Source organism: Mus musculus, chromosome 5, assembly GCF_000001635.26.
Source record: "Mus musculus strain C57BL/6J chromosome 5, GRCm38.p6 C57BL/6J".
NCBI lineage: Eukaryota > Metazoa > Chordata > Mammalia > Rodentia > Muridae > Mus > Mus musculus.
Genome location: NC_000071.6, coordinates 109214427 through 109230406, shown reverse-complemented (window position 1 = coordinate 109230406; position 15980 = coordinate 109214427). Strand labels below are relative to the sequence as shown.

Below are 15980 nucleotides of genomic sequence, written 5' to 3'. Positions count from 1 at the left end.
ATGGACAGTTTTGAGAAGGAACCATAAGATATTAAGAGGAGGCTTTATTCTTTTGTATTTGGGTGAAATATTGTACAGATGTCTGTTAGGTACATTTGATTCATAATATCCTTTACTTTCATTTTTACTCTGTTTAGTTTATGACTGGATGACCAGTCAGTTTCAGAGAGTGGAGAGTTTAAGTCCCCACCATAAATGTGTAGGGTTCAATGTGCTATTTAAGCTTTAGAAATGTTTCTTTTACAAATATGGGTGGCCTTGTTTTGGGGCTATAGATGTTAAGAATTGAGATATCATCTTGATAGATTTTTCCTTTGAGGAGTATGACATGTCCTTCCTTCCCTTATTTAATTAAATTTGGTTGAAAGTCTCTCTTATTAGGTATTAAAATGACTATTCAAGCTTGTTTCTTGGTTTTGTTTGTCGGAGAAAATGCCTCTATTTTTTTTTTTTTTTTCAGAATCAACAGTAACTCATTCCCTGGGCACATCACTAGAATTCTAATCTTTTTAAGCCATAGTAAATCTAAGTCCTCCTGTAGTGAATCCTGGTAGATTAGCCATCTAATCCAGGAGATACCAGTAGCTACATCTTTTTCTCTTGTTCTCCCTGTTCAAAAGTCCCTATCTCTCTCCTGCTTCCTCTCTTCCTCAGTCCAACCTGGAAGTCCCACCAACTCACCCCATGATTGGTTCCTTTATTCATTCAGGGAAGGTTCACAAGAAGTCTCCTGAGTACATGACTTCTTCTGAAGCCCCTCCTGAGAAAGTGGAATTAGCATCAAAATACAATCAACACCAGGACTATCCACAACACTTCCCCCTTTCTGTCCAGTTAAAAGACTCTTTTTTATTCTCAGATACAAATTGAGCACAACTATTACCATTGTGTAATTTATAAAGTAGAAGATATACCTGACACCCAGTACATGAATTTTTGTTAATAAAATGGAACACTCTGTCAATTAACCTAATGTAAAAGATTCATAACTCTACATGTCCTAGCTTTAGATTTTATGCCATCTGAAAACCATGTTCTCTAGTCTGTATCATCTTTCTCAAACAGCTAGGGTTGGCTATGAGACCACCAGTCTTCAAACTTGTCAGAAATCTAAGAAAGACCAATATTTCCTGAAAATATGAGAAGCACAAAATAGAGCTTCCAAAACTTAGCCAATTTATATAAAGAGCTGATTACCTGGACAGTTCCTTATACTTCAAAAATTTGGAGAATCAATATTTCGCCTTCTGGCCCAGGTTCATCTGACAGACTTTTGTAATGCAGAATTTTGAAGGGTGACTACCCTGTCCTGGCAGAGATTATCAGTCAACTATTCCACAGAGTGTGCCCTTTTGCTACACAATATTTTGTCTGTCGATGAAATGAAGCAATTCTTGCCTAGTGGCTGTCTCACCACAACTGGAGGAACTCCATTGGTATTCAGTTTCTTCTTTGAATCCAAGAAAGGGGAGCTCTAAGGAGCAGACATGTCTCTAGTCAAATGATCTTTAATAAAGAAATGGCCATAAATGTCATATTCTGTGGAGACTTCTGATGCCTTTGAAGACTATCTACCCAAAGCATTTCTGAACTGTTAAGCCTCGACTACTATTGGACATTTCTAGTTAAAATATTTGAAAGCACCCTTACAAAAAACTCATAGCCAAGAATTTCCTATTTGCCCCTTAACTCTCAGATCAGTTTATAATAACAGTTATAGAATGACTGGGTCCAAGCCTTGCGCTTTTAAATTTTTTGTATCAATAGCAGAAATTTATACTAATGAAACCTTGATTCTACATCAAAATATATTCTGTACCAAAATAAGAATTTATGACTTCTACTTAGTAACAATTATAACGATTTCTACCAAATGATATTATGGCTATACATTCAATTCTACCTATTTCGTCCCTATTCCAATAATGACCATTTGTAAATTCTCCCTAAAAGACAACCATAGAATAACCACTGCCAGCCAGCAAACTCAGAGAACTGTATCAACAACTCTTAATAACTTCAAGCTGAATATAGAAGTTGAAATATCTTGAAGGTGGGAGAAATTAGGGACAATTGAGGTAGTTGTTTGGTCTTAAGAGGGCCAAACCAATGATTGTTTATTTTCTAAAGTCTGTGTCCTGACGAGATCCAGATGAAAGTCCAAGATATCAGGAGTTCAAGCAGGACAGTTCAGCATGTCTGATGATGAGACTCACCATGGCCATATACTCTGTAATTTACAAATCTCAAAACAAAATTTTAGTATCATCAAGGTAACTTTATATTAGTTTGATTCTCTGGAATCTAGTTCTTCAAGGGGTTTCCTTCATCATATCTGACCCATATTATTCTGGAAGGTGTATAGATACTAAAATCACCTTTCCTAAAAATGCAGAAACCAAAAAATTCTCCCAAATTATCATATCCTGGAGCCAGTAACCAGAAAAACCTTTACTTTGACCTCTCTCCTAGGGAATAATATAGCCACAAAACTCAAAATCACATGCATTTTAAAAATTAAAACTATCCAAAAAAATAAGCTAAAATACTGCATGTGCCTATTCTTAGGTCTTTTCTATTTTGCCACGCAGGATAATAGCCCCAAACTCCCATGGAGCCCACCTTAGAGAATATGAGTTAGTTATCTTGCAGACCTTATTATGCAATCTTCAAAACAATTAATTCACACTTCTATCTATACCTGCTTATATGTAGGCAGCAAGAGAAACCAGGATTTGAACCCAATATTCCCGTGTAACACACGTTAGATAGAATATGAATATCCTGTAAGAACTGTTAGAGCATTATATCTTTATACTGTCTTTAAAACAATTAATTCAAACGTTCACTAATATCTGTCTAGAGGAAGCAGGTAGTTTTTACTTGTTATTCTCTCTACCTAGAGGAGCCATCCAGAAATAGCATCTATCTGTTGGGCTCTTTATCTGGAGCCACAGATATTATTAATTAATAACTGTTCATATCAGGGAATTAGCACTGCTCTCTCTACTTGGAGTCAGTGACTAATTTTCCCTATCCTAGTTCTGAACTGTGGGCAGAATTCCCCACATGGTTCAGACAAATCTGTATTTAAATCTATCCTAAAAGCAAATAATCCCTATATTATAAATTCAGAGTTAATTCAATATCTGCCCCAAGATTTAGGCAGCTTCCCTTCTCAGGCTCTCTGACTGGTGTAGTTTCCCTCATTGTGTTGGCATTTTCCGTCTATTATCCTTTGTAGTGATGTATTTGTGGAAAAATGTTGGGTAAAAATAAAATTGGATTTATCATGGAATATCTTGGTTTCTTCATCTATGGAAATTGAGAGTTTTGCTGGGTATAGTAGCCTGGGCTGGCATTTGTGTTCTCTTAGGGTCTATATGACATCTGCCCAGGATATTCCAATTTTCATAGTCTCTGGTGTGAAGTCTGATATAATTTATAGGTCTGCCTTTCTATATTACTTGATATTTTTCTCTTACTGCTTTTAATATTCTTTCTTTATTTTGTGCATTAGGTGTTTTGATTATTATGTGATAGGATGAATTTGTTTTCTGGTCCAGTCTATTTGGAGATCTGTAGGCCTCTTGTACGTTTAGGGACATATCTTTCTTTAGGTTAGGGAAGTTTTTTTTTTTCTATAATTATGTTGAAAATATTGACTGGCCCTTAAAGTTGAGAATCTTCACTCTCTTCAGTACCTCTTATCCTTGGCTTTAGTCTTCTCAGTGTGCCTTGGATTTCCTGGATGTTTTGAATTAGGAGCTTTTTTGCATTTTGCATTTTCTTTGACTGTTGTGTCAATGTTTTCTATGGAATCTTGTGCACCTGAGATTCTCTCTTCTCATTCTGTTGATGGTGCTTGCATCTATGACACCTGATCTCTTTCCTGGGTTTTCCTTGTCTCCCCTTTGTGATGTCTTTAATGATTCTATTTCCAATTTTAGATCCTGGATGGTTTTGTTCATTTCCTTTACTTGTTTGATTGTGTTTTCCTGCAATTCTCTAAGGGATTTTTGTGTTTCCTCTTTAACGACTTCAATACATGTGCTCTCCTATAGTTCTCTAAGAGAACTATTATGTCCATCTTAAATTCCTCTATCATTATCATGAGATGTGATTTTAAATCAGAATGTTGCTTTTCTGGTGTGTTTGGGTATCCAGGACTTACTGAGGTGGGAGAACTGGGGTCTGATAAAGCCAAGCAGCCTTGGTTTCTGTTGCTTATGTTCTTGCCCTTGCTCTTGCCATCTGGTTATCTCTGGGGTTATCTGGTTTGCTGACTCTTTGTGTGGTTTGTCCCACTTGTAAGTCTGTGTGTCACAACTCTTCGAAAAACAGTTCTCTCAGAGGATTTTGGATATCGACACCTGTGCCAGAGGGTCAGCTTTTTTGCAGACTGAAACCAGAAGGTTGCTGTCCTGTGCTATTCCTTGATTCCTGTGTCCTGATGGCTCTAGAAGGGTCCATATTAGGCCAGCAATTTGAGTAGAAGTAGTGTTCTTGCCTGTGCTCACAGGTGAGTCAGCATTCCTGAGAGACCAACCAGAAATAGGGAGCTATTTGTGTATGGAGAACTCTGGCACAGGATCAGTTCCTGGCACAGATGGAAACCAGAAGAATCCAGTCCCAGGCTGCTCCCGGGTTCTTGACTTGAGGGCCCCACTTAATTCAGTGTGGATATTATGGGAAAAATATAAGGTAGTTCAAAAAATATAAATCAAATTCAATGCTCCATTTGTGTCACTCACTGTAATCTAACCAACTTATATAAATTAACATAATAGGCATACATCTGTATTGTTGCAATGTAATCTAAGACAGATCTGTTTTAAAACAAATACCAACTAGACATGAATGAAAAATATAAGTTATATACTAACATTAGCAATAAAATTCTCTCTCCTAAATGACACCTAAATTCTTTCATTCCTTTGAGAAAATGAATAAAAGTGTTCTCAATCATATTAATGAAGTGTGAACAAACATCAACTACAGAAATGTTTCATCAAATGGCACTGACTGTCAGGGACTGATTATCAAGTAAGAGATCAGCATAGGAACTCAGTGAATGTCTGCACCGGTACAGATATTGGACAGGATGGGTGTTCAATCTCTATAATTCCAGGCATTTTTGAATTTAGCATAATGACATTTTCTCGACATGACAAGAATCACAAGAAGTTTAAGGAGATTTTGTAAACATGACTAGCATACAATAGTATATGAACAACATAGAGAATGCTCAACACCTGGCTCAATGCTGCAATGTCAGACTGCTCTTCTCTACACTAGACAATGGAAGATCTTATGTCCCATGATTCAACTCAAAGTCTGAATGATATGGAACATTTATGACCTTCTCAACTCTTGACTTACCTTGAAAGTTATGATGAAATCCATTGTGTTTATACATATGACTGTTGACACATGGTCTGGTCCAAGCTGTCCAGGAGAATATTATCCCTGGGAATAAGTATGTCATGGATCTTAATGAAATCATGGCACCTGAGGATGGAATACATGATCTTCACAACATGTTTTCAGAAAAGTTTTGATCAAAAGTTTTCAGACCTCAGATGTAGAGCTTGAGGCCAGAATTTTCCCAATGTATCCAGGGAGTACGACATAGAATGAATGGAAAGGAATTGTTGACTATAACTAAGTGGATCTTCAGAGAGCAGAAGCCATAAAACAGACACATAGGTGTATATGTGTGAGTCATATTTTTCTGCATAAAAAACACATTTCACAACGGCCTGATCTTAGATCCTAGTAGATATGAAGAACCTGCGTGGTTTTGGTCTTTCCTTTATGCTCCTGAAGTTTTCTCTCATCTGGTGCCATTTGACTGAACCCATTTGCTTTTGGAGGATAAAGAATAATGAAGATAATGATGGAGATTTGAGAAGTGACTGTGGTTTTTTCCTTGCAGCAGTTGAGGGACCTATTGACCACACTTATAATATCTCTGATTTTAGGTAACTCATTAACTTTAATTCCTGCTCCAATGTATTTAGTTGTGTACACAAACTGTGGGGTTTTGTCTTCTTCCCCCTATAACTTTAAAAACCACTGAAAAATAATTATAATGTCAATCACTATTTTAATAATTTCAAATGTGTCACAGTTTAGTTTAGTTTTACTACATTGGACTCCAGTTCACAATGCTGGACAATGAGAGGGACTGGAGTCTATCTGTTGAGTCTTTGTGGATATCATATGTTGAAAGATGTCTCATCATCTGCCTTAAATTCACAATCCTCACCTGTGGCAAGAGCTATATATAAAGAGACTGCATCACTGCCTGTATTCTACTGTCAGCCAATGATTAGTATATGAGCATGCATCTAAATGCCTTCATAAAAAGGTTATCTAATTTTGGTCTCCAAACCAGTTAGGTATAAATTCATACATTGAAATACTTGTGCATGTGTGGGTCTACTATACCTAATTATATTACTAACATATATGTATATATGTATATATACATATATATGTGCATATATATTATACTCTCTCTATATATATATATATACTTTGCTTTTTGAAATAGTCTTTGAATGAGCCTCTCCTGCCATTCTGGAGTTGACACTAAATGTATAAAAAGACTTCCAGGCTTCATATTCTGTTATCAGAATAATCTTTCCATTCAATTATACAAATGTCCCATCACATGTTAGGCTTTTTATCAGTGTCACATTAATGGCCAATATTTCTGTTAATTATTCAATAAACATTGAAATAACATGAGAGAAAATCTAGGAGAACAAATGAACTTCATGTGGATGAGAAGCTGTTCTCAAGATGGCAATTTAGTTCTGAGATCCGAAATGTTGGGGTTACCATTGGTGGCTGCAGATCATGAAAGAAGGAGTGTTGAAATCATTCACCTTTTAGTTAATCAATGTGCCTGGGACTTGTTTTTTTCACGAACCGTGATTTCCCGTCTTTTTCTGTCTCTGACTGTCATCCCATCTCTCATTCAATTTTCATGTCTTTGGGATTTAAAGAATACATTTTCCAATTGTTAGGCACAGTAAACTGTGTGCACTTTGATAGTGATGGTGGCTTCACATTATTACTTTTGTGTTAGTTCAGTAGGAATTTCATTTCTGATGTATCATGTATTATTCCATACCTCATCAGAAAAATAGAGGAAATTCTCATTGATGACCCTATTTTAAGCCATAATTAAAGATTAAAATTGGAAATATATGAACTATGTCAATACACGTTTCAGGTTGAGAGAGAAACACTTAGCTCTAAACTCTCAACTGTAAACTGCAAAAAAGCATGTTTGCTGCCTTTATTCCTAAAGGGAGGTAAGTGGTAATAGAATCAGATAAACTGCCAACTTTGCTGGGGCAGATGAACACACTTCATATGGAGAGAAGATCTCTGTACTCAGACAACACTTAAAGGATGTCAAAGAATTAGGAAGACTGAGATGTTAAGACAAATCGGATTCCTTTTTTATAAAATTGATATAGTAGCAACACACTAAAAGGTAACATTAAATTGTTGTGTAAAAGAGCATAAAGGATAATATTCTGCTTATGTGGTATATTGTATCATCATGTATATTTTGAAATGGACAAATAAAACTAAGCAAAATGTATCTTAAAATAATCTGTTTATTGAATAGTAATAGTTGAAAATGTTTTTAAAAGTCCTAGCAACATCATGGAAATATTATTGATCATTTTTCTAACTGTGCTTGTAATTAGCATTTTCTTAATGTTTAACTACAAAAAGTTTTTTTCTATTTTGAAATTTGTAAAATAATTAAAGATAAAATAATTTCTCTCCTAGAAACACTGATAATCTTGTTTAAGTAAACTGATTGTTAGACAATGTACACAGTTATATAATGTGTTTTTAAAAAACTCTCACATTATATCAGGTAGTATCATATAAGGGCTTTTGAATATATTTTAGTGTTAATCTTTTAATATTTTGTGCTTTTTTACTATGCTTAATACCCCAAAATATTTTGTATGTTTTGAAACCATTTGGTACTCAACATTAGATATAGGATCCTCAGTTATGGATTTTATTAAATATTCATTAATGGTATTTTTAGGGTAGGAAAGTATATGAACATAAAAGTTGAACAAAATTTTATGTATTATTTGATTCTCAAAATATTCAATATTATAATGATGTGTAATATATAATGTAGCCATCCATTAGCTTACTGTCAAGCAGGGAACACCTGGAAGGAGGGTGGGAAACAAAAGGGGGGGCAGCAAGAGAAACATGTATAAGCTAAGACAGAATTCTGATCAAGACTCAAAGTTTATTACTGCAGATTCACCTTATAAGAACTTTAGCACACATAACTAAAGAAAGTTGAGAAACTTGAGAAAGTTCCTCTACAGACTAAACATAGATAAGAGTTCCTCTTGGCTGCACACAATACTCTCTGACCTTGGCTACACTGACTGCTCTCATGGCCATGGCTACACAGATTGCTCTCATGGTAGCACTCTGACTCTCGACAGTATAAATGCATTTAAATAATAAAAATTTTTAAGGAGAATGTGTTATGTATTTCATATGTGGTTTAATCCATGCTTTTTTAGGTACCTGTGGAATTACAACTACAAGATTATTTTATACTAGTCTCCTTCAATAGGACTGTAATCTAGTTCAAGGTTGGCATTCAATAAAACAATAAAATAAAACAATATTTTCACAAATAAAAAACTTAGATCATAGTGCACTATGTCTATGAATTCTTAAATTCTATTTAACTCTAAAGATCCCTAATATATGACACTTCTTTCAAGACATTTAGACAGAAATACATTATGTCTCATATTACAAACTTTACAGAGATTGAAGTTTTATGTTTCAAACATCTCCCTTAATCATCATTATGACTTGTTTTAGAATACCAGCAAGAAGACATGAGTTTTTCCTAGTACTGTTTTTTGCTACTGATGAAATCAACAAGAATCCTTATCTTTTACCCAACATGTCTTTGATATTCCCTGAAGATCCTGGTCAGTGTGAAAAACTATTGGGAGAACTGGATAAAATACATTCAGAAGCAAAATTTACTGTGGATTTTACTGATTATATATGTGCAGGTTATGGAACCTGTTACATAGGCCTTATAGGACCATCATGGAAAACATCTGTAAAACTCTCAACAAATTCTGGGACACCAAGGGTAAGAATATGTGACAGTGGATGTTAACAATTTTTTGTGTTTAAATATTCATATTTTAATGTATGAGAGTACATTGTTACTACCTTTGTACAGACCAGAAGAGGGCATCAGATCGCATTACAGATGGTTGTGAACCACCACATGGTTACTGGGAATTGAACTCAAGACCTTTACAAGAGCAGTCAATGCTCTTAACCACTGAGCCACCTCTCTCACCCAAGTTAACATTTAAGTCCATTTACATGTGCCTACAAGAAAACTTAGAAAGTATGCATTTATGAGTGCACTGTTATACACACACACACACACACACACACACACACACACACACACACACTAAAGAGTTACATAATAGGACCATAGATGTACTGGGCAAACAGGCAAAATTGTTTTCTAGGACATTCACACTTAAAGGAATACTCTAAAATCTAATAGGAATAATACATGATATTTATAGTATAATCTTAATATCTTTAATAGGAGTTCTGAAAAGTGAATAACATTACATGTGTATAAGTCCAAATATCTTAACAATCTTATTCCTCATGTGGATGTTTCATCCTCTCTTCTACATCCTTTAGGTTTTCTTTGGACCATTTAATCCTAAACTGAGTGACCATGACCAGTTTCCCTATGTCCATCAGGTAGCCACCAAGGACACACATTTGTCCCATGGCATGATCACTTTGATGCTTCATTTTAGATGGACTTGGATAGGACTGGTCATCTCAGATGATGACCAAGGTATTCAGTTTCTATCAGACTTGAGAGAAGAAATGCAAAGACATGGAATCTGTTTAGCTTTTGTTAATATGATCCCAGAAGACATGCAGTTATACATGACAAGGGCTAAGATATATGATAAACAAATTATGGAATCAACAGCAAAGGTTGTTATCATTTATGGTGAAATGAACTCTACCCTAGAAGTCAGCTTTAGAAGGTGGGAAGATTTAGGCGCAAGGAGAATCTGGATCACAACCTCACAATGGGATGTTATCACAAATAAAAATGATTTTAGCCTTGATTTCTTTCACGGGACTGTCACTTTTGAATACCACCACAGTGAGATTGCTAAATTTAAGAATTTTATGAAAACAATGAACACTGACAAATATCCAGTAAACATTTCTGAGTCTATACTGCGGTGGAATTACTTTAATTGTTCAACCTCAATGAACAGCTATAGCAAAATGGGTCATTTTACATTCAACAACACATTGGAATGGACAGCACTGCACAATTTTGACATGGCCCTGAGTGAGGAAGGCTACAATTTGTATAATGCTGTGTATGCTGTGGCCCACACCTACCATGAACTCATTCTTCTACAAGTAGAATCTCAGCAAACAGAAGAACCCAAAGGAACATTCACTGACTGTCAGCAGGTAGTTTCTTACATTTCATTATATTTAGGTATATCAATGGAATCTTTTAAATGGACCCAGAGAAACAACTGTACATTTGTTAGAGATTATTCTCTCAGTGGAAAGATTTCCACACTGAAAATCTCCCTAATGAATCTTTAACATGGATAAATATCATGCACAAGGATCACATTTGATAACAGACAATACATTTTTATATAATATCAGTGAGTTTTGTGAAAACGTGTCTCAACATTACAGGAAATAAGTTCAAAATTTAAATTAGACTCCAAGAGCTTTATCATAAAACCCTTTAGTGATGAGTAGACTAGAATAATTTTCTAAAGAATAATTTCTCAAGAATTGGTACATGGGCTATGATTAACATTTATTCATTTAAATTAACAAATATTTAAGAAAACCACGAATGATTGAGACTGCACATTTTATTTAGTTTATGTTTATCTCATGTATATATGATGCATGTACATGAAAGGTCCACAACCATTCTTTTCACAACTTACAGACATTCAGACTTCCCCTTCATTTGTGCACACATGACTTTATTTTTAAAATGTGGCAATCATTTTTTCTAACACATTTTACCATGAAACATTAATATGAAGTATTTTAATTTTAAATATCCCATGAGGCATATTGTATTTTACTACAAGGAATTGTTTATTACAGCTGTCTTTTCTGAAATTCATAAATTAATTATGATTAAATCCTCAATTTGGCATTCCCTTTATTGATGTGCATGTGTAAACGTCTAATGGTGCATCTCAATTAGGTGTCTTCCACACTGAAATCCAGGATATTTACTAACCCTGTTGGAGAACTGGTGAACATGAAGCATAGGGAAAATCAGTGTGCAGATTATGACATTTTCATCATTTGGAATTTTCCACAAGGCCTTGGATTAAAAGTGAAAATCGGAAGCTATTTGCCTTGTTTCCCACAGAGCCAACAACTTCATATATCTGAAGACTTGGACTGGGCCACAGGAGGATCATCAGTGAGTATACCACAATTTTAATTTTTTCAGGATATCTGAATTTTAAAATATGAGGCACTGAAGTAATAGCTCTGTGGTTAAGACCAATTGCTACTCTTGCAAAAGACCATCCTCAGTTACAAGCACCAAAATTGTATCTCTCAACTTCATGTAACTTCTGGTTATAGGGAGCAAAGACCCCTGGATTCCAAGTTCATTAGCGCACACATGCCTACTCACCCACAGTACAGTAATATAGTTATTAAATTTATAATAATGTACATGTATATATATATAATTTTTAACTACAAACAAACCAAGGAATTTTCTGATTCTGTGTGAACATATTTATAGCCTAATGAAATATAACATGTATTCATTTACAGAAATATTTCTCCAGAATCAAGCTATTTTTATATATTTTTATTGGCTATTTTAGTTATTGCACTTTAAATGTTATTCCCCCTCCCAGTTTCCCCTTTTCTGTGGACTATTGCCTTATCTGGCATTAGTGGGAGGAATGGGCCTTGATCCTGTGGAGGCATTTTGCCCCAGAATAGAGGAATGCTAGGGTACTGAAGTAGGAGTGGGCATGTGATTGTGGTAGCTCCTTTATAGAAGCAGGTGGATATGTGGATTGGATAGAGGGTTCCACGTTTTCTTTAAAACTTAGGACAATTTCATTAATTTCATAGAGTCTTATATAATATATTTTGTTCATATTCATTAAACTCTTTCTTGATTTACCCTACTTTCTCTCTGCATACAATTCAGTGTTCTTGGTTGTATATATACATATATATATATATATAATGAAAAACTGATGCCACATAAATATTACTTTTGGATTACTGAATTCAGAAAGGAAAAATTTTTAATTGTTACAGCCTGAATGTTACATATAAAATATTACATGATAGAGTAGATATTATATGACATTCAGTGTACCGTAGGGTAATACAAAATAATAATGTTCCTGATACTGTTAAGTAATGCTAGCTATCAGAGGAATATTTATAGCCATATCTGTTAATGTCCCATATATCAATCTATGGGTCATTATACATATGATGTATACATAAACTATCTACACACCACACATATTATATAATAGTTATATATAATATGTAATACTTATGTATAATATGTACTTATGTATTGCCTCAGGTTCCCTCCTCCCTGTGTAGTGTAACATGTACTGCTGGATTCAGGAAAATTCATCAGAAACAAACAGCAGATTGCTGCTTTGATTGTGATCAGTGCCCAGAAAATGCAGTTTCCAATGAAACAGGTACATGGTTGCATACAGAAGAAAAATTGAAGAATTCAAATGCCTTCTCTTTCCAAACTAGAAATATGATATGGCCTAGATGGAAACTGAAGACCTAAAATTCCATGTTTCAAAAACTTGATCTGTTAAGTAATATCTACTTCTTTTAGACTAAGCAAATAACTTGCAATATTTTCTACAAACTATGCAAATCTTTCATTATATGATGGCTACTAATTTTATAATATATAGAAAATATCAAGGGGGACATACCTGTATAACTATTATTTGAACAGTAATATTAGGCATAATCTATACATGTGTTTTTTTTCTTTGATTCTTTGTACAAAGAAACTTAACTACATGATTAGTCCACAATCCTTCACTCCATCATCCAGCTTAGTCCCTGTCAAAGACCAGATGCTCAGCGTAACAGTTGTTATTTAATGAAATACATTTCAAGAGCTTAGATGGCTTAAAAGATTAAGCATTTCCTGTAAAAGAATTAGAACAAGAGTGAAGATTTCAAGAATGCAACAAGACACGGGAAGTTGCTTATCATCAATCACAGCCTACCTAAGGAAAGACAGATGAATGTGAATATCCATATCCTTTAGGTCATAGAGTTTGGAATGTGTGCTTGGGAAGACAGACATCTTCCCACAATGAGAGGGGCATGCATATGTCTATGAGGCATACAGCTTCAAGAATTAAAATATTCCTTTATGTAAATATTTGCATGAGAAATTGTATGTTCTAGTACCTATATGTAGACACGGACAAGGACACAACTCTCAAAAAAAAAAACAAAGTACATAACATATTTCATCAACTGGCATCAGTAACTATGTCTGCACGCTACTCTTGTCTGTGAGTAGTAAATTTATGGTTTGAGGAATTAAATAATCTGAGATTATACATATAAATATTCATCATATTTTTCATTATTTTTGTTTAATAAATAATTTTTGCTGTTCAATTCCCGATGAAGGTGTTTTGTTCCACCACGAAGCATAGGTTAATAGAGAGAAATCTTGAGTTAGTGGACCCCACAATAATATGGAATGGAGTTGATACTCAATACCAAATTATTTATTGATATATCCTCTGAATAATACAAAGATGCAATTATTAACAGCAAATGATGATATTTTATAAGGATCTATTGTTGTTTTCCAGCAGATATGGAACAGTGTGTGAGGTGTCCAGATGATAAGTATGCCAACTTAGAGAAAACCCACTGCCTCCAAAGAGCTGTGTCATTCCTGGCTTATGAAGATCCATTGGGGATGGCTCTAGGATGCATGGCCCTGACCTTCTCTGCCCTCACAGTTCTAGTACTAGTCACTTTTGTGAAGTACAAGGATACTCCCATTGTGAAGGCCAATAACCGCATTCTCAGCAACATCCTGCTCATCTCTCTAGTCTTCTGTTTTCTCTGCCCATTGCTCTTCATTGGACATCCCAACAAGGCCACCTGCATCCTGCAGCAGACCACATTTGGAGTATTTTTCACAGTGGCTATTTCTACAGTGTTGGCTAAAACAATAACTGTGCTCATGGCTTTCAAGCTCACTTCTCCAGGGGGAAAGATGAGAGGGATGCTGGCATCAGGGGCACCTAACTTGGTCATTCCAATTTGTACCCTAGTCCAACTTGTTCTCTGTGGAATCTGGTTAGTAACATCTCCTCCCTTTATTGACAGAGATACACAATCTGAACATGGAAAGACCATCATTATTTGCAACAAAGGCTCAGTCATTGCCTTCCATTTTGTTCTGGGATACTTGGGTTCCTTGGCTCTGGGGAGCTTCACTGTGGCTTTCTTGGCTAGGAACCTTCCTGACAGATTCAATGAAGCCAAGTTCCTAACATTCAGCATGCTGGTATTCTGCAGTGTCTGGATCACCTTCCTCCCTGTCTACCACAGCACCAGGGGAACAGTCATGGTGGTTGTGGAGGTTTTCTCCATCTTGGCTTCTAGTGCAGGCTTGCTAGGGTGTATCTTTGTCCCAAAGTGTTTTGTTATTTTAGTTAGACCAGATTCAAACTTTCTGCAGAAATACAAGGATAAATTGTTTTACTGAAACTTCAATAGTTTAAAAATGTTAGATGAAACTCAACATATTTTTTCCTGTCTTAACAAAAGTACTACTAAAAGATACAAAATTTTTAGTAATGTAGAAATTTATACTTACACTGCATTGCAGCACTGACAATTAGAATACCAATAACTAAGTTTTGATGGAAAGTAGTTTCAATCTTGAGTACAAAAATTTGAACGTATAAAGAACAGGGACTCTCAATTGAGGAATGGCTAACATCATTTTGACCTGTAGTTATGTGTGTAAGCCATGTTCTTAATTAATGATTAATATTAGATGATTCTCCTTCTTGTGGACAATGCCAAATTCCTAACATTCAGCATGCTCGTGTTTTGCAGTGTCTGGATCACCTTCCTCCCTGTCTACCACAGCACCAGGGGAACGTTCATGGTTCTTGTGGAGGTTTTTTCCATCTTGGCTTCTAGTGCAGGCTTGCTAGGGTGCATCTTTCTCCCAAAATGTTGTGTTATTTTACTTAGACCAGATTCAACCTTTCTGCAGAAGTACAAAGGTAAATTGCCTTCTTGAATCTTTAATAATTTTAAAATGTTCAATGGTACTCAAATTATCTTTTTGTTTTTCATAACAAAAGCACTACCAAATCATACAAAAATTTTAAGTAATATACACAGTTAGTACTTACAATGTAGGGCAGCACAGCACTGCTTAATATAATGCCAATTACTGTTTTAGGGGTAAATGGTCACATTCATGTGTACATAGATGTAAACATTGAGAATAAGGAATCTAAGTTGATGAATGGCTACCAACACTTTGACCTTTAGTTATGTGTGTAACCCATGTACCTAATTTAATATATTATAAGGTGACCCTAATGCATGTGAGAATGCTACCTCTGGACAAAATACTCTGTAGGTGTAAGAAAGAGGACTATAGAGAGCACAGATATGAAGTCAGTAATCAGCATTAATCCATGTGTTCTCATTGAATGTCTGCATCCAAGTTCTTGTCTCGAAATCATTCTATTAACCAAGATACATAGGGAAATAAGAGTTCTGACATGGTTACTTTGACCATGGTGTTTTCCTATAGTAAA

The 15980-nt window shown here is 35.1% G+C and overlaps 1 protein-coding gene across 7 annotated transcripts; it reads left to right on the top strand.

The window, feature by feature from the left end:
* The first annotated feature begins 5784 nt into the window (after positions 1-5784).
* Positions 5785-15451, top strand: Vmn2r14 (vomeronasal 2, receptor 14). Of its 7 annotated transcripts, XM_017320860.1 has the most exons (7): positions 5785-5984; positions 8902-9184; positions 9766-10572; positions 11345-11569; positions 12716-12839; positions 13998-14779; positions 15326-15451. In XM_017320860.1, exons 1-7 carry the CDS (start codon positions 5785-5787, stop codon positions 15449-15451), a joined length of 2547 nt encoding a protein of 848 aa, XP_017176349.1. The 7 variants fall into 7 exon arrangements, with proteins under 7 accessions (XP_017176349.1, XP_030110275.1, XP_030110276.1 ...); XM_030254415.1 differs by lacking the exon at positions 15326-15451 and having other exon boundaries at positions 11345-11568; positions 12709-12839; positions 14001-14905; XM_030254416.1 differs by lacking the exon at positions 15326-15451 and having other exon boundaries at positions 14001-14905.
* Positions 15452-15980: the final 529 nt, after the last annotated feature.